At 43.2% G+C, this 19,616-nt stretch overlaps 1 protein-coding gene across 6 annotated transcripts; it reads left to right on the top strand.

The window, feature by feature from the left end:
• The first annotated feature begins 494 nt into the window (after nucleotides 1-494).
• LOC136486214 (uncharacterized) lies at nucleotides 495-17,228 on the top strand. Of its 6 annotated transcripts, XM_066483085.1 has the most exons (9): nucleotides 495-916; nucleotides 1,009-1,060; nucleotides 3,374-3,410; nucleotides 8,369-8,693; nucleotides 8,780-8,869; nucleotides 8,950-9,066; nucleotides 10,366-10,482; nucleotides 10,577-12,440; nucleotides 16,834-17,228. In XM_066483085.1, exons 4-8 carry the CDS (start codon nucleotides 8,374-8,376, stop codon nucleotides 12,396-12,398), a joined length of 2,466 nt encoding a protein of 821 aa, XP_066339182.1. In that variant the 5' UTR covers nucleotides 495-916; nucleotides 1,009-1,060; nucleotides 3,374-3,410; nucleotides 8,369-8,373; the 3' UTR covers nucleotides 12,399-12,440; nucleotides 16,834-17,228. The 6 variants fall into 6 exon arrangements, with proteins under 6 accessions (XP_066339182.1, XP_066339181.1, XP_066339183.1 ...); XM_066483084.1 differs by lacking the exon at nucleotides 3,374-3,410 and having other exon boundaries at nucleotides 1,009-1,121; nucleotides 8,340-8,693; XM_066483086.1 differs by lacking the exon at nucleotides 3,374-3,410 and having other exon boundaries at nucleotides 1,009-1,121.
• Nucleotides 17,229-19,616: the final 2,388 nt, after the last annotated feature.

Below are 19,616 nucleotides of genomic sequence, written 5' to 3' on the forward strand. Positions count from 1 at the left end.
GTATTTGAGATAATATAGAAAATATAAAGTAAAAAATAAAATTATTAAAGTATTTAATTAGTGAAAAATAGCAAAGAAGAGAAAACACACATAAAACATGAATAACAAATGATAAATATATAGAAAAATAACAAATAAATATGTACATGAAAAAATAAAATAATTAATTAGAGTAAAATAACAAAGAATAGAAAATAAGAAAATGAACAGCATATGCTATGAAATATATAGAAAATAGTAAATAAATAAATAACAAAATTAGTAAAATATTGACAAAAGACAAGGGAAAATAATAAAATAGAAACACTACGTAATAGAGAAAAATAAATAGAAACATCACACAACTACTATGTGAATAAAAGGAGAGAAAAAAGAAAAGGAAAAAGAAAAATAAGAAATAAAAAAAGAGAAACTAACGTAACCGTCTACTAGGAGTTAAGAAAAAAACAAGAAGAAGAAAAAAAAGACGCCAACTACCAGCCTATCGAGAGAAGAAAAAGAAAGAAAGAAAGAAAGAAACAAACATACGTGCGGGGAACCGGACGTCGCTGCGTTTCTCGCGTTGTCGCTGCGGTGGGCTGTCGCTGCGCTCCGTGGGCCGACACCTGGGTCGTTGGACCGGACCGGAAGATTTCCGGTGTATTGCGGCCCGATCCACGTCGACCGACCGGTCGCCTCCTCCTGCGTCGGGCGTTCGCGACCTCTGCGTCCTCCTCCTTTGGCGCCGCCGCCGCCGCCGCCGGCTCCGAGCCGTCTGCCGCCTCCTCGTCGGTATTCGCGGCCTCATCGCCGGCGTCCGCTGCATCCGAGCCGGCTGTCGCTGCATCCGAGCCGGCCGCCGCTGCATCCGAGCCGGCTGCCGCCGTCCATTGCCTCATCGCCGGCGTCGCCCCGGCGGCCTGCTCTCTTGATCCAGGTTCGAAGTCCTCTCCTCCATGTCCTCCTTCACCTCATCTCATTTTCTTTCCCCTTCTTCCTTCATCCACTTTTTTATTGCTACGGTTCTAGACAGCGTCGGCTTCTACTTCCCCACCAGCGGCGGCTGCTGCTGCTGCTCCAGGTACATCAATCCTCCTCTCCTGCTTCTCTCCCACTCCCACCAACGGCGGCTGCTGCTCCAGGTACATCAGTCCTCTCACTTCCGCTCCTGCTAGTGGTCGTGAGTCTCTGAGATCCTGTCTGATAACAGGGAGAGTGAGAGGTCATTGTCATTTCTTGAATTCTTGATCGATTACGCGAAGGTATACAACACAAAAGATACTATAGCTAGAGTACACACGGAATGTGCATATACTGATATACCGACTGTGTGTATATCCTGATACACGGAGTATGCACAGATACTTGGAAATTATATGAGATCGTACACATTCCGAGATAGAATTACCGAAGGTGTATGCGTACATACACATTACCAGAAAGCATGTTTATAGGAGTATGAGTACATACATGTTTGGAGTACAGTAATTATATAAATTTTTTAGAGTATATCGGTAGTTATACATATTTAGTGAGAGTATGCATGCATACGTGTTCAGGAGTATATATATTCTTATACAAATTAGGGTTATTAGATTTAAAAAGAAATTAAACAACATATATATATATATATATATATATATATACACACACACACACACACACACACACACACACTATTTCAGGGGCACTCCAAACATTAGTAGTAGTATGAAAATGTCCATACCCAATTGATAATGTACATATATTATTGTTTGAGCGCAAACAAGTATACATGTACTTCTAAGTAATAATACAAGAAGCTAGTAATCATATGGAATATTTGAATTTGAATTCTTAAAGCGTTTGGCACTAGTCTAATCTCTAAAAAAATATACAATTGAATCATGCAATTTCATCTTGCCGGAGCTTCTTCGATCAAGCCATAGTACGTTTGAAAGATCTATCCATCTGAAAATCAATGATAGATGCAGTCATTTGTCAAGTATGTTATAGGTATCATACCCTAATCTGAAAATAGTATGAGGTGATACTCTTATCTGAAAAGAAAAAAAAAATAGTGCGATGACATTGCTGCTGATGTTCTCCTGATGATCGATGTACTATTCTTTGATTAGAGAAATGTAAGAATTATAGGGAGCAGCTCGTGAACTAGAATGTTTTGCTGGTCAGAAAAGAAATAGTTGCGTGTAAGAATAATTAATTTGGACATGTAGGCTGTGGCAGATCGGATTCGTTTACCTGATTGGCTGGTGGTTGGTTGCTGTCGTCAGAGAGGAGACGCCTGCCTCGTGTATCAACCGGCAGTCTACTGTAGACAAATTAACCAGCCGCAAAAGCCATGTCGCCTGGTGACAATACGAGAGCAGGTTTTCCCTTCCCTTCCCTTGATTTACTCCACTGAGATCACAAACGTTGTCCGCGGCACCTCCTATGATCAGATCAACAAAAACGAAGAAGACATTAATCTTGCCTTGTCAAATAATTACCTTGACTCACTGCATTAATCTTGCCTTGTCAAATAATTACCTTGACTCACTGGGACAGATTTGGAGAGGTTGGTTCTCCACCTGGAGGACGGCCGCAGCCAGTTTCAGTCAAATGGGAGCGGATCCACAAAAATAGCGATATATTGTTTTCTATGGCTGTATGGTTGATCCGATAAAAAAAACCTGTACTCCCTGATCATTGTCTGTTAGTGCAGGAATCATCAATCAGAGTGTGGAAGTGAGATACCATCAACCATCTGCGGATATAGTTGCAGCAACGAGATTAGGATTATAGGGACAAAAAATCAATTAGAGTAGGATGGTTTCTCTGTGTTATACTTGGATTGCACCAACGGATCTTGTTAAGATCTCTGATGGTAGCCCAACACCTGCGCCGTGAAGAGCCAGCGAAGATCCAGCCGTGGACGTCGCCGCCGCGCGCGTCCTGCGCCTCTTGTGGATGATGCCGCAGATGAACCACCCGACTTTCTTATATTCTCTGTATCAATTAAACGGGTCCGCTTCAATCCGCTAATCAACCAGGCTATGTCATACGTGAGGTTTGGCTCGGCAGGTTAGGGGGAATAGCTACTCCCGGGAGTAGAAAGGAATTTTCCTTTATATAACACACACACACACACTAGTGTCCAGTATGGATGTACGGATGCAAACTATTTTGGGTGTCTGTTTTAACATGTGAGGATCACCATCATCTATTTGTTCTCTTGTGTCTAGCATTGCAGTATGTTTAGTTCTTCTGTTTGCTGCATGCTTATTAACCAACCAATTCCTTTTCAGATCCATCTGTGATGTTTCTGAAATAATACCAAGTGTGCTTCTTTAGGAATTCATCTCTTGGCAACCGTATCTACAAGTTGATTAAATGTGCCATGGTTCTTGTGCAGGTCTCTGTTACTACCAATTCCTTTTGGGGCTGAATAGGTAGAGCTTTGCATCTTGGATCTCAAGAACCCTGTTGATATTTGCTACTCCCTCCGTCCAACATAAGAATGTCATTCTCACTTCCCGAGAAGTCAAACATTTCTATCTTTGACCAATTATATATAAAAGAATATTAATATTTATAATGCATAACTAGTATCATTAGATAAACTATGGAATGTGTTTTCATAATAAATTTATTTAGTGATACAAATGTTGCTATATCTTCTATAAAGCTAGTCAAACTTGAGAAAGTTTGACCATCACGCATCCTGTAATGTCTTCTTTTTCGGACGGAGGGAGTACTTCCCATTGAGTCTCTGGTGCCAACATCAACTTCACCTGCAGCTACTTCGCCATAGCCATCCGCTAAGTACAAATCCGAAATCTTGTCCCTGGGTCTAGTAATCGATTTGATTGATAAGTTGTCGAGTTGAGTGGTTAAGGTTCTCTAAATATGATCCCAACTTCAAAACTATGGATGCCTAGTATGGTAGAGAAGTCACTGCTTATGTGATATGTAGGAGGCATCATGTCATTGCGGTGTTACTTTTAAGGTCTCTGTATATTCGTTGAATGTTAGGACAAATCATTAGAAGGCAAGCTGTGATAATAGAAGATGAGTTTTGTTTTTGGCTGTTAAGATAGCCAAGTTGTGATTCTATTTTCTATTTTCATATAAAATATAAGGCTCTGTAATAGTGTTGTTGATAAAATATAAGGCTGTTAAAATATGCAGACTGAACTTGCATTTAGTTTATTTGCAGGCTGCAGATAGCACATATATATGTCCACACATTGCGTTGCATGTATGTATGCATGGAAGCGCAGAATTACGTCTGAATAATTAGCTTTAGTTATTTAGGTGGTCTTGCTGCATTGATCCTCTCTGTTTGCATATGTGCCAAAATGAGAGTACGAGGTATACAGCTTCATTTGTTTGTTTCGCGTTGCTCCATTATTGTCATTGGTAGACCCCCTTCTTTTGTCAAAATGAAAAATAGTTTCTACAATTTTTGGCATGATACTGATTCTACTACTTTGCCTAATGCTTCAATTTATGCCAAGCTCCTGCTATGGCAACAACACGACTTTATACTACGAACCAGTCAACAAAGAAAAAAGAAACAACTTACCCAGATCAATCAGCTCATTAACAAATCCCTATATTATGTACAACTCATCTGATAGGGCTTTATTCTTCAGGATCAGTATATATACTAGGTATCTCATCCGCTAGCATTTGATGCTACCGAGTGCATCAGTTTTTTTTTTCGAGTTTATGTGTTTCTTCTACGGTAGTTTATGTGTTTCTTCTACTAGGTATTATAAATGGGATGTCAGCTTTGCGTGTCTTTTAACCATTGAAAAGCAAATTATTTTCTCAGTGGGTGTGCAATGTTTTCAGGATCATACAATAGTTATTTGACGCAGGCACCACTGCTAAAGCTATATAGCCGGCAGTAAATTCGACCTAACAAAAAGCTCATGGAGCAGTATGCTCAACTTTTAAGGTTCGCAAAGATTGTTAAAAAACAAAAAATAAAAGAGGCATACCATACATGGATTTCAACATGGACAGATTCATACTAGCATTATTCATGAACCTCTGGAATTCCAAGCCCTTTTGCCATGCTTCATGGTACCACAAAGTACATTCGAACGTGCCACGAAAGCAAAGGGGCATGCATCTTTGCCCATCTCGGTTCCACTAACATAGCGTCATGCCGACGGGCTGGTTTCCTTAACTATATCATGGAGTGCTTGCTCTTGAAGCTTTAAACTTTACCAAGAAACTCTGAGCAACTAAACACTTTGAATTGAGATGACGAGATATTCACAAGGAAAAAAGTGTCCGAAGGCTGAAGCTGCACTGAACTCGTGCAGAGGGAACGGCAGGGGCAGTGCCATTTCGTTCCTAATTGCAAGGGCGAAATGATAATGTAGCTAACACAAAAGCAAAGCAAGTTAAGTAGGCAACCCATCAGCATGAAACTTTTGGGGGAAAAAAGTAGTAAAAGAGAGAAAATGGGGCATTTTGCTCAAGAATCCCCTAGAATTTGGACAAATCACAAGACCGCGAATAGGACCACGAGAACCACAAAAGAAACGACTAGGCAGTAGTAGACACGGCAAAAAAGAATAAATTTCAGAGGATGCGACGCGAATACGCAAGCCCACACGATGATCCAAATAGAAATTACTTTAGACCAATTGAAATGAAACAGAACAAAAAAAAGGACGGCTCTTTGTCATCGAAAAAAGATGATTGGAAATGAACCCCCACGGGGGAACAAGGGGCCGGATGGAAGAGCTCAGTTCAGTCAAACCCCTCGGGAATCTGGTTGCATAGAAGGATTTACTTACCCACGAGAGCACGAGGAATCAGCTTAGGTTCGGATCCACGGCTTCCTCGAGCATTAGAGAAGTGAGGAGTTGTCTCCAGGCGGAAGGAGGCGGGCGTGCACCCCAGCGTCCGAGAGGGAAGGGGAAGGGAAAGGGGATGGGGGAGAGAAAGGGGAAGACGAAGTGGGGTTGATTTGCTAGGGCTGCGGATGCCAGGGGTATTCTTGATATTTTCCCCACCGGAGAAAATCTTTCTTGGTGCTTTTTACAATTTTGCCAGGACTTTTCATTTTAGTCAAAACAGACAGACGCCAGCAGCCGCGTCGTGCAGGGTGACTTCTCTCTCCAAACCGTGACCTCAACTAAACTTCATCTAGTAGGCCGATCTTGGAGGCTCAACTAAACTCACCCCAAACATTGCACTCGTCTAGTGTCTTTGATCTTTCCCCCTTGGCCTCCGCCACCGTCTCCACCGAAGCCCTGGACCCCTGATGCGCTTGACGCTGTTCGCCTCTCTCCTCACCACGGCGCTCGCTCCGGCCTCCAGCATCCGCCTCATGACCCAGTGTTCCCATCTAATGTACTCATTTTTTAGAGGTCATTTTGTGTCAAGTTGTCATTTTGTACAAGCTATTGTTTTCCTTGATACATATCAGATATGAGATACTCTTGAGTGCCTTTCTTGAAAAAACCCCACCCAGTGCAAGTTGCAGACTGCGCCATTTGATGGGAACGAGGAGTGGTGAGGCCAGCGATGAGGTGATGGGAACTCTGAGTGGCCAGCGACGAGTTGATGGGAACGATGGGTCGTGAGGCGGATGCTGGAGGCCGGAGCGAGCGCTGTGGCGAGGAGAGAGGCGGACATCGTCGAGCGCATCAGGGGTTTAGGGCTTCGGTGATGGAGACTGTGGCGGAGGCCGAGGGGGGGGGGGGAAGATCAAAGACGATAGACGAGCGCAATGTTTGGGCTGAGATGGGCCACTTGACCGGCCTACTTCATCAGAAGTCGCCCTGTGCGACGCGACTGTTGGCGTTTGTCATCTGTTCCGACTAAAATGAATAGTAGTGGTAAAATTGTGAAAAGCACCAGAGAAGATTTTCTCCGGTGGGGAAAATATCAAGAATACCCCTGGCATCCGCAGCCCTAGCAAATCAACCCCGCTTCGTTTTCCCCTTTCTCTCCCCATCCCCTTTCCCTTCCCCTTCCCTCCCAGCCACCGTGGTGCACGTCCGCCTCCTTCCACCTGGAGGAAATCACCTGGAGGAAACTCCTCGCTTCTCTCTACTGCTCGGGGAAGCTGTGGATCTGAACCTGGGCTGATTCCTCCTCGTGCTCTCGTGTGTAAGTAAATCCTTCTACGCAACCAGATTCCCGGGGGGTTCGACTGAACTGAGCTCTTCCATCCGGCCCCTTGTTTCCCCCATGGGGGTTCATTTCCAATCCTCCTTTTTCGGTGACAAAGAGCCGTCCTTTTTTTTGTTTTGTTTCATTTCAATTGGTCTAAAGTAATTTCTATTTGGATCCTTGTGTGGGCTTGTGTATTCACGTCGCATCTGTGCCTACTACTGCCTAGCCGTTTCTTTTGTGGTTGTTGTCCATGTTCTATTCGTAGTCTTGTTGCGATTTGTTCGAATTCTTGGGGATTCTTGAGCAAAATGCCCCCTTTTCTCTTTTTTACTACCTTCCCCCCCCCCAAAAGTTCCACGCTGATGAGTTGCCTACTTACCTTGCTTTGCTTTTGTGCTAGTTGTATTATCATTTCACCCTTGCAATTAGGAACGAAATGACATTGCCCCTGCCATTCCCTTTGCACGAGCTTCAGCCTTCGGACACTTTTTTCCTTGTGAATATCTTGGTTGAGTCATCTCAATTCAAAAAGTGTTTAGTTTCTCAAAGTTTCTTGGTAAATTTTAAAACTTCAAGAGCAAGCACTCCATGATATAGTTAAGGAAACCAGCCCATCGGTGTGATGCTATGTTAGTGGAACCGAGATGCTCAAAGATGCATGCCCTTTGCTTTCGTGGCACAGTCGAATGTACTTTGTGGTACCATGAAGCACGGCAAAAGGGCTTAGGAATTCCAGAGGTTCATGAACAATGCTAGTATGAATCTGTCCAGGTTGAAATCCATGTACGGTATGCCTGTTTTATATTTTTTGATTTTTTAACAATCTCTGCGAACATTAAAAGTTGAGCAGATTTTGTTAAAACCTGAACCATCATACTGCTCCGTGAGCTTTTTGTTAGGTTGAATTTACTGCTGGCTATATAGCTAGCTTTAGCAGTGGTGCCTGCGTCAGATAAATGCACATGAACTACCATTTGCAGGTTCAACTCCATGCTTACCAATCATGTGCTCTCTTTACCTAGTAACCGTGTGTTTGTCATTCTATGCCTTTGCCTAGAAAAAAAACTTGTTCCAGGTACCCTAGTCGGAGATGTTTTATGTTGCTAATGGCCTTTGAAATGCTCACAGAATAGCTGTGCACCCTTTGACATAGTGCATTTTCACTGCATCATAAATTACATATGAGAAGTTTTGTAGAAAGTAATTTTCCTTTACATTTCTTATGTTTATTGTAGTTTATTATACTGACCACTGAACAACTCAGGAAGCATGGCCGATGGGGGTATTGTGGTAGCCATTTGCCAATATGGTGGAGAATTCACTTCTGGCCCCAATGGTAATTTGACATACAAAGGAGGCGAGGCACATGCTGTTGATGTTGCTCGTGATATGCCACTGGAGAGCTTCAAGGATGAGGTGTCCAAGGTGTTCCATGTTGATGTGACTGACATGTTATTGAAATACTTCCTTCCAAATAATTACAGAACACTCATCACAATATCATGTGATCGAGATTTACAAAGGATGGTTGATTTTACTACCAGTGCCGCGCAAGTGGAAGTTTTCTTGATTAGTAGAGTAGAAAACAGGTATGTTTTTTTTTGCACCTTATTGCTTTGTGATTCATATTGAAGAGTCGTCAATGGTTCATGCTTTTCTCGCGCTGAATAACCAGGAGTATTGTTACCTACTCTGGAGCTTCTGCAATTAAGCCTGGCTCTAATGCTCCTGGTGACAAAAGGAAAAGGCCACCTTCCAAAAACAAGTAGGCTGCACTGTGCCTGTTGTTTTTATGTTGTTATCTGCAACCCCTATACTGTTATCATGACATATTCTCTCTTTTAGGGTATCTAAAAGTAACAAGAAGACTCCGACTCCCAGTGCTCCTGGCACTTCAGTCCAACCTAGTGCCAATAATGTGAAACAGCCAAGACCAATTGTTACTGCAAACGATGTCAACAGGTGCAGAATTGATCTTCATATAACTGCTACATCTTGGCATGCCTTCTTTGTTCTGGGATGTTTCTGATCTTTAAGAAAATGCAGTTCTGCCTTTCATTCTAAAGTGGATAGAAATGTTCTTGTATATTATATATACAAATGGCTCTGGAAGTGGAGGCCCAACCCAGCTCTAAAACGGTATAGGTTAGCGCCAGCTTGACACCAAGACTAATAAAAACAATTGTAGCAGTTCTGACAAGTGTGGGATCAATAACGTCCTACCCAGGGGGCAGTGAACAACCGTGATTTTTTCCTTTGTCTATAAAACCACCTCATAGAACCTTTGAAATGTTATGCACAATAAGCAATTTTGGTTACATTGAGAAAGATGCATTGGTAACTATCTAATGCATGTTAAGGGAACATGCAGGCAGCTACTTTATCCCCTTTTAATTCCAAGAGTAGCCTCTTCTAGGATCAAAAGAAAATACAATGCCTAGGGAACACACAAGGTATCTACTTTAGCTCCCTTCAATTTGAAGAGTAGCTTATTCCAGAATCAAATGAAAATATGCCTATTTGGATATTAGCATTTCAGTGCGTGCCTTACTTGATAAAGTTCTTGTTTGTGCCAGCAGTGCCACTTTGTGTCAAATGCATGATATTCTGATATCAGAATTTGTAGACTTGAAAGTTCTTTCCCATATGCTGATTTATATTGTATTTTTGGCTATTTTACGGAGCATATGACTGAATAGTTAGCTAAATTTCTGTATCAATGGTCTACATAATATGGTTATGGAGTTACAATGTAGGCGTATTTACAACATAGTTCTCCTTTTGTTTTGTTGTTATAACTTGTAACTGCTAAGCAATAGAGTATCATGGGCACAAGGAGCTTCATGTGTTGTTTTGCAGCTGATGCAACATTTTCACTTTCAGATTTTTGTAAGAATGATTTTGTGTATTGACTGCCATAAATATTTCCTAGTTGCTTCTACAACAACAACAACAACAACAACAACAACAAAGCCTTTAAGTCCCAAACTCCTAGTTGCTTCTATTATAATTAAATCTTTGCCGTCTCAAGTACACATAGTATGATTCTTATGGGAGCATGGGCTTCATAGTTTGGCAAAATAATGCTAAGTGAAGTTCTGGTCTAGTTTATCTTGAATTTTCAGCCTCATAATACATGCCGTTTTATTGTTTACAGTCTTGTAATGTCTGAACTATTACTTGCTTTGATTAGTCAGCAGTTCTGTTTTGTAACTGTATGCTGTTAATTCTCAGTCGCTATCATCGTATTTCTGAAATTAGGGTTTTCCAACTGGAATTTGGAAGCGATGTTGCCTTTGCCACCCCAGCTGGAGGTGCTTCCACCGCGCCAGGCATTCTGGATCAGCAAAATCTTGCTCTTGTTGATAGTGCACCTCGGTAATTTTGTTGCCATCTAATGTCTTGTACTCCAAAATGTTGTACAAAAAAGAATAGTTTCACAGATGTTGACAACTATTCATGTTTTTTGCAGGGAACCAATTGGCCTTTTTGATGATTCAGGTGACCCATATGTTGGTTCTGAGATCACTGCAGATCCTCAGCACCGACTTGACAATCCTGTTATGTTTTGGGATGACATTATCAAAGGTGTTGGTCAAGAGTTTGATAATGTGAAGGATTTCCGTGCTCAATTGTGCAAATATGCCATTGGGAAAGGATTTGCGTACCGGTTCATTAAAAATGAAACTACTCGTGTCACGGTAAAATGTGTTGCGGAGGGCTGCACGTGGCGATTGCATGCATCCGAGTCATCTCGTAACAAGAAGTTTGTAATCAAGAAAATGACAGATGAGCATACATGTGGAGGAGGAAATGGAGAAGGCCAGCGTCGAGCGACAAGACAATGGCTGACCACCGTTATTAAGGAGAAGCTGCATGATAATCCGATGTTGAAGCCAAAGGACCTTGTCAAGGAAATATATGAACAATATGGAGTTACACTGACCTATTCACAGGTCTGGCGAGGTAAAGAAGTAGTGCAGAAGGAACTGTATCATGCTATCAGGGAGACTTACAGCCATTTGCCCTGGTATTGTGAGAGGCTTACAGAGTCCAACCCAGGAAGTATTGCTTTGTTATCTCCAATGGTGGATACAAAATTCCGTCGCTTTTTTGTTGCATTTCATGCTTCTTTGCATGGTTTTGTAAATGGGTGCAGGCCCCTATTGTTTCTTGATAAGGTTCCACTGAAAGCAACAAATGAGTACAAGTTGCTGGTGGCCGCTGCAGTCGATGCAGATGATGGTGTCTTTCCAGTGGCATTTAGTGTGGTTGAGGATGAAAACTATGAAAGCTGGGTTTGGTTCTTGATGCAGCTGAAATTTCCTATCCAAAATCAGAGCTACGCGTACAATGCCATGACATTCTTGTCCAGTGGACAAAAGGGTCTGGATGCTGCTGTTTCTCAAGTTTTTGGAGATAGCCATCATGCCTTCTGTTTGCATCATATCATGGAGGAATTCAAAGGAGAGCTGAGAAAGGGGCCATGGTCACAACAAATAAGAGAGGGGATGATTGAGGATTTTACTCGTGCTGCTCAAGCGTGTAGTATTGAGGATTTTAATGCGTCCATTGAGAGCATTAGGAATATATCCACTGAAGCTGCTGAGTGGATCATAGCAAGCAAGCCTGAGCATTGGTCTGATGTCATTTTCAGAGGTTGTCGATATGATCATTTCTCCTCAAACATTGTTGATGCCTTCAATAACTGGATACCAACCAAGAAGGAGGGTTCAATTGTGCTGATGATTGACTCATTGAGAACAAAAATAATGGAAATAATAGAAACAAGGCGTGAGGCTTGCAAGGCATGGTCAGGACCTTTGACGCCTTCCATGGAATACAAAGCACAGGAGGAGATGATGAAGGCTGGTAAAATGACTGTTCTGTGCTCTTCTGAAACTGTGTTTGAAGTGCGGGGCAATGCAATTTTTGTCGTTAATCTTGCAAATTGGGAATGCACCTGCCGGAGGTGGCAACTTTCTGGCCTCCCATGCTTGCATGCTATTGCTGTGTTCAACAGGATTGGGCGATCTTTCTATGACTACTGCTCGAAGTTTTTCAGAATAGAGAGCTACCATATGACTTATTCAGGAACGATCTTCCCTATACCTGATATGGATACTGTTGATTTTAGTGCTGGGGCAAATTTAATTCCACCTCCCAAGCCACGAACATCGGATAAACCAAGAAGGAAGCGGTTTAACCCCAACAAGGTCCCCACGGTAATACGGCTCTGCAGCAGGTGCAAGCAAGCAGGCCACAACAAGGCAACTTGTGAAGCTATTTTGTAGACAAAAGTAACTACTGCATCTGGAGTATGTATTTTATAGCAGGTACCTTTACGTTTTAACTTGCTTTAAATTTCCATGCTATATTTTTCCGAAGTAAGATAATCTTTTGAATTATGGAAGTTTTCCTTTTCTTTTCCTTAAAAATGCAGGAGAGCTGTGTGTCCTTTTATTAAAGAAAACTTAATTTACAAGTTACAACATACCCACACACCCCGACAGGACCGGAAATACCTTGAACTCACATGCCCAGGACATTTACAACTTTAACTTGACCAGACTAGAGCTTTATGCCCCCCTTAGAGCAAGGGCAAGGAGGTATGAAGTACCTCGAGCTGTTGCCAGATAGCAGAACTTCATCTCCTCTCTAGAGAGTAAAGTCACTTCAGCTAGATTAGGAGAAACTTTGTTAAAAACACTACGGTTTCAGTGGTTCCAAATCAACTAAGCTCCCAAAATAATGATTGAATTGAGACCCTTCAGAACCTGTCCCTCAACACTCCCAGCTACATTGTCCCACGGATTATCGAAATAAGTCTCATCCTGTCATCCTGTTGTGGACAGCACTTGTTGACCAAGCATCAGCAAGAGGTAGAGCCAAACTTGCAGAGCAAAACAATTGGCAATCCAGTATTTCTTTTGTGCGACCAAATACATAAAAAAAGTGACATTTTCCAGGAACCTAGGACTTCCATATTTGTTATTAATTCAATCCAGTATATCTTTTGTGTGACCAATTACGTAAAAAAGCGACATTTTCCAGAACCTAGGACATCCATATTTGTTATTAATTCATCCGACTAATTGCGACTAGTTGGCCTTATCGGTCCCCTGGCACGATTATGACATCCGACTTGACTACAGCAACTAGAAATCAAGTCGTCCGATCATGTGTCGACTAATTAAGAGTAACGTCCGATTTGGGCATAGACGAGCGATCGCCTGATTAGGCGGATGAAAAAATCGTCATGGGTTGGCATCTGGTATGTTGGCCACTTGGGGCCATCGTTTTTCGGCCCAATAGAGGACTCCTCTGTTCTCTCTCTCACTCTCCCATTCAATTCAGACTGTAGCCACTGCCTACAGAGCTCGAATGGGCGTGAGGTCTTTCTGGCATACCCTACCCAGCCATAGCCGTCTCCTCCCTTCCAAGCTGTGGCAGCATCCTCCCTTCCTGGCCAGGAGCTCACGTGGGGGAAGTCGCCAGTCTGGCTCCCGTCCCCGCCTCAGTCAGGTGTCGCTGGCAGGCCTCAGCCTTCAAGCGCCGCCCACGCTGGTTCACACCACCTGCTTCATGGGATTTTGAAGATGAGCTTATACCTACTCCATCTTCACTTCTTGCTCTTACCTCCTAGCTCTTCTTGCTCCCAGCTCCTCCTCTGATGTGCTCTGTTTTCATCTCTATTTAGCTGCTTTTTGCTCTGGAGTTTCGGACACTTCACAAATTGGATCTCACAAGTTACCAACTGACCATCCATGCTGTCTTAATTCTTTCTTTATATAGCCCTTATACTATGTACTATAGTATATCGATCCTGCCACATACAAACAGACGACTAGGGTTGACTAGATTCGACTAATTGAGTTGATAGATGACTAATCACGACTATTCGTCAATATAGCACCTTGAAAGAGATCCTTAGGAATTATTAGCACTTTAGCAGAGTTTGTCCCAGTGGCACAGAGGAGCCAAATATGAAAGTCCATGATCTCTGGCTGTAAAATCACATGCAAGAGGAGATCCAAAGCAATGTTATTAAATCGGCTAATCGTCGCTAATCGCCCTGGTACCGATCAGGACGATTAGTCGATGATCAGGACGATTAATCGACCTCTTATCGGTCTAGTCGTCCATATAATCGTCCTGTATATAGCAGGACATATATCATATATGTATGGTATATATACCATATACTATATATTATATACCATATACTATACATATATCATATATCCTTGTGGCCTGCACTCCTGCAACCTTCCCTTGACCCTGCAGCAGGAGGGAGGAGGAAGCAGCAGGGAAGCTTGGAACCGGAAGGGAGGGAGAGGGAGGAGAGAGTGACTGAGTGAGGATGGAGGAGGGGAAGAGATGCAGCTGGCCAGCTGCACAGACAGCAAGTGCAACCGACGGCTGGAGGCTGGGGGTAAGGACTGAGGAGGTGAGGGAAAGAGTGGGGGAGAGGTATAAAAGAGAAACCCTAATGGGCCTGGCCCAAACAGAGCTAGCCCAGTCTGAAGCAGCCCATCTGCCTATTTGGTGCCTGATCGGTCAGGACACCTAATTGGATGATTTATCGCGATTAATCGACGATAAATCGGACGATCAGGTTTCTGATTGCTCTGATCGAATCAGAGTGCCTAATCGAGTGCTAGGTACCGATAAGGACGATTAATCACGATTAATCGGATGATCTGATAACATTGATCCAAAGCTCTACTCGGCAACTGCACTAACAGACAGGGCTGCATGCCATTTCATTAAGAAGAGAATAAAAACAGCGAAGGAGGGGCAGAGCCTGCTCCCCCAATTAACCAATTACAGGACTCTTAGCGCCACACACTATGCAAAACAGACGACCACTGCCGAAAAAAACGCCTAAACAGCTATAGGCAGCAACCTACTAAGAAGCTGTTGCAGAGCCTTAGCTCCAGCCCAACACCACAACAAACACTTTTCAGAAACTACAGCTAAAACTCTTTGAACACAAGGACTAGCACCCTCAAAGACACAAGCCTTCCTATGCTTCCACAACTCCCAAGCAACCAGAATGATGAGTGAATTCAGCCCTTTTCGTATCTCTGTTGGAACAGCCTTTGATTGTTTTGCACCACCAGCTAGAAAAATGGGAATCCTCTAGCTTCGGTGCAAGGGGAAGCAAGCCAACACATGAAAGATAGCTGTCCAAACCTGCCTTGCAAAAACACAAGCAACCAGGGTATGCTGTATTGTTTCATCAGCTTGATCACATAGGGGGCAAACAAACGGGTGAGGAAATCCTCTTTTTGCAAGGCGGTCAGCTGTCCAACAGCGGCCCTTAATGGCCAACCAAATAAAGAATTTGCAACGGAGAGGGGCCCAAGATTTCCAAACCCGCTTCCAAGGTGCAAAAATGATGGTCCCAGTAAAAAATGCCTCGTAAGCTGATTTGTTCGAATAAGAACCAGACCTCGTAAGCCGCCACTGATGATGATCGGGGATGTCTTAGTCCTAGATTTGCAGGTACTCCACCAGGACCTCTACTGTTAGAGACCCCTTGATGTCCGACACCCATCTGTTATGCAAAGCTCAAGCCACCGTTCGTTGCCATATCAGTCTAGAAAAAGTGTTCTTGCCCCACCACGATTTCCATGAAGAAAAATGACCTGACAGAACGGTGAATTTAAATAAGGACGCCATGGGCGGTCGGGCTCATGGAGGTCCTAGCCCAAATTCTGGAGATTAGAAATATGGAGTTGGCAAACTCCGGTGGCAAGCAGTGTCCTCCTTTGCATTTTTTCTGCCCTTTCCATAAAAACCCTCTTCGAAATTATCTATTACCTTGATAATCCATGGTGGGAGGTCCATTGCCATGGTTAAATTGAATATACTAAGATGGAATTCACCATGAATCGAACAAGAATTTTCCTCCCAACCCTTCTTAAGAGGCCAGCCTTCCACATACCACATCCCTGGAAGCTGACCCACAATCTGATAAATAATTGGCTGGAAGGTGTTCTTGTGTCGTTGTAATCACAATCTCTGTGCACTGTATTGGAAATACACTACCTTTCTACATATTAGTCATTTAGTCTTCAGACCAGTAGCTTCATCAAAAAGATGGACGAGTTCCAAAGTTATCTCAATATCACTTGCTGAGGAACGTAGAAAAAGGACTACATTGTCAGCATAAAGCGATATTCGATGTGGCTACATGAGACCCTCAGTGGAAGCTTTTGTCAGTTTTCTGTGTTATTGGTGGACATCTTAAATATGTAAATTTAACTCTGCATGAGGTGTAGACTGTAGAATGATTTTGTTTCATCAAACTTTCGTCTTTGGTTTGCCATCCATATAAGTGTCATTATCTTTTGTGTATAAAAGAATTTTCTCTAGAAGTTGACAGTGAGCAAAGTCATTCTAGTGCAGATTAGGTGTTTGGAGGACATGAACAACATGAACAGAATTTTCTTAGGAATAACTATATTTATCATCACTGTGCGATATGCTTTTGACAGCAGATGCATCTTGTGTGCCACTATGTATATTTGCAACAGCAAAATGCAGTTTTCTGACAACACTTGTTTCCTCTGCTCACACTTTCACTTTTCTTGCCACTCCACACATTGTATTTGGAGTATTCTTGAGTGATTATTTTTTTTGTTACGTTATTGGGACTGGATGCATTTTGACTGCTTGCTGTATCTGCTGTTTAACTTCTATGTTTTTTCTCCATTTCAGTGTAAAGGGTCTGAAGTTTTTGCTCGAGCCTAACTGGTGCTGCCTGCTATCTGTAGTTTCTTGTCTGGAAAGGGGAGATGGGGTGTCAGGCATACATATGATTCCCTGTCTGTGGGAGCTGTAACTTAAATCTCTAGGTAGTCCGTAGTTTAATCGTTTAGAATGAACCGGTAGATGTTTATTCTCATTTATATCGATCTTCGCACATGCCAATGCCATTACTGGTGGCTTTTGTAACAGTTCCATTTGTACAGCTTTGTTTATGTGTGCTCCTCTGAACTCTCAGATAGATGCTGCCAGTCAATGGTGCAAATATTATGGATATTTTCCAAACGGACTGAAGAGGGGGCAATTAAAAAAATCATATCAACCTAATCTGCCATCTTGAGAAGTGAGAACTAACTGTAAAGTGTTCATTATTTTTGCAAGGGGCTAAACAATTTCGTCATATCCCAGCACATTAGTATTCAATAGTTTAAGGAAGCAACAATTCATGATGCCTTTGCTCAGTTGATTTTAAATTTCATAATCAGATGATAATTCCTCCCTTCAGTATATAATTTCAAAGAATAAGGTGTGTCCATGTTCACTTGGTAAAATCGAACCAATAGGAAAGGTGACCTCATGAAGGTCACTTCCCTTAAACTATTGAATATGGACACCACCAAATTGCTAAGGAAATTGTAGTTAACGTACATGAATGAATTATTAACAACTATCAAGGTGGTCGTGTGATAGAATGTTTGGTGTAAAGCGCAATAGCTAGAATGCACTGTCTGCTTGGAACTTCACATATACTCATGAGCTATGAGCTACTGCAACAATAATCACACGTGCGCACACAGTAAGGTGCAGACACACATTTGCAATCCCATGACTGTTAAGAGTGGACAACTGAGTATATTCCAGGCCCAATGGGGCTCATATACAAAGGTATACAAATGCAAAGAAGCCCTCCAAGGAGAGGGAAAATACATAACACCCTATACATCCTAACCCCCCCCCTCTCTCAAACTCATGGTGGATCTACAACATTGAGTTTGGAGAGTAGGAATCTATGATGAGCCCGGGTCTGTGCCTTGGTGAAGAAATCAACTAACTGAACCTCTGAAGGCACATGGTGGAGCGTCACAACCTGATCATGCACCTGCGATCTCATGTAGGAAGCATCAACGCCAATGTGTTTGGTGAGCTTATGCTTGACCGGGTCTCGAGCAATACTGATCGCACCGGTGTTGTTAGAAGAGAGAGGAGTGGGTGCAGTGGCAGGCACACCAAAATCCTTAAGAAGCCATCATAGCCATGTCACCTCCGCAATCACTGTCGCCATAGCACGCAGTGCAGCCTCAGCACTCGAGCTGGAACTGTAGTCTGCTTCTTGGTTTTCCAAGCAATCAAGGAGGAGCCAAGGAAAACACAATAGGCAGAGAGAGAGTGCGATCATAGTGATCACTCGCCTAGGTCGCATCAGAGTACGCCTGAAGCTAAAGAGAAGTAGAACGAGGGAAGAACAGGTGACGAGAGATAGTTCCACGAAGGTATCGCATAACACGAAGGTGGTGAGCATAGTGGAGCTGGGTAGGAGCCGAGACAAACTGACTCAAGATATGCACAGAGTGAGAAATGTCAGGACGAGTGATCCCAAGGTAGACAAGGCTCCCAAGAAGCTAACGATAATGAGTGGGATCAGCAAGTGGTGCACCATCAGTGGGTTGTAGGTGAACACCAAGCTCCATAGGAGTATTAATAGTGTGGTGATCAGTGAGATCAGCACGGGAAAGGAGGTCCTGAGTGTACTTCTCCCGAGAGAGAAAAATACCATCAGATGTGGAGGTGACCTCAAGACCAAGGAAGTAACAAAGGGGACCCAAATTAGACATAAGAAATGTCTCACTAAGACACTGCTTCACAAAATCAATGTACTAAGAATCATCGCCCATGCTAATCATGTCATCCACATAGAGAAGAAGAAGGGTGCGACCACAAGGGGAAGTGTGGATAAAAAGAACAGGATCGTGGTCACTTGGCGTAAAACCAACATCGATGACAATAGAGGAGAAATGCTCAAACCAGGCCCAAGGAGCTTGCTTATGGCCATAGAGAGAACGACGTAACCGACAAACCAGGCCATCAGGAACAAAGTACCCTAGAGGTGGATGGATATAGACTTCCTCTCGTAGCTCGCCATTGAGTAAGGCGTTCTTGACATCCAACTGAGATATCAACCACTAACGAACAGAAGCAACTGCAAGAAGAGTTCGTACAGTAGTCATGTGAGCGATAGGAGCAAAGGTCTCCTCAGCATAGTCATGGCCTTGCTCTTGTTGGAAACCGTGTGCCACAAGACGAGCCTTGTAGTGCTCAACAGAGCCATCCGAGCGGGTCTTTACCTTGTACACCTACTTGCAAGTGATAGGAGTGACATGAGGAGGTAAAGGAACAAGATCCTAGGTGCCAGTATGCTCTAGGGCAGCAATCTCCTCAGCCATAGCATGCTGCCACTCCTAGTGAGTAGCAGCTTCCCGATAGGTCGTGGGCTCAACCAAAATGGCAACACTGAACCCAAGGCGATTGGGAGGACGAAGGGTGCTGTGGTCATGAAGGGAATATCGAGGAGGAGATGTAGGATGAGGTCCAATGATGGACGGGGAAGAGTCAAGTGGCAGCACAGGACGCGGATGCCGAGTGTAGTAGTGAGTGATCTCACGGGAAGGACGCAACGGTGATGGTGGAGGAGAGATGGGTGGTGGAGAGGTAGGAGGAGGTGGTGAAGGTGGAGAGGT

This window comes from Miscanthus floridulus, chromosome 10, assembly GCF_019320115.1.
Source record: "Miscanthus floridulus cultivar M001 chromosome 10, ASM1932011v1, whole genome shotgun sequence".
Lineage (NCBI taxonomy): Eukaryota > Viridiplantae > Streptophyta > Magnoliopsida > Poales > Poaceae > Miscanthus > Miscanthus floridulus.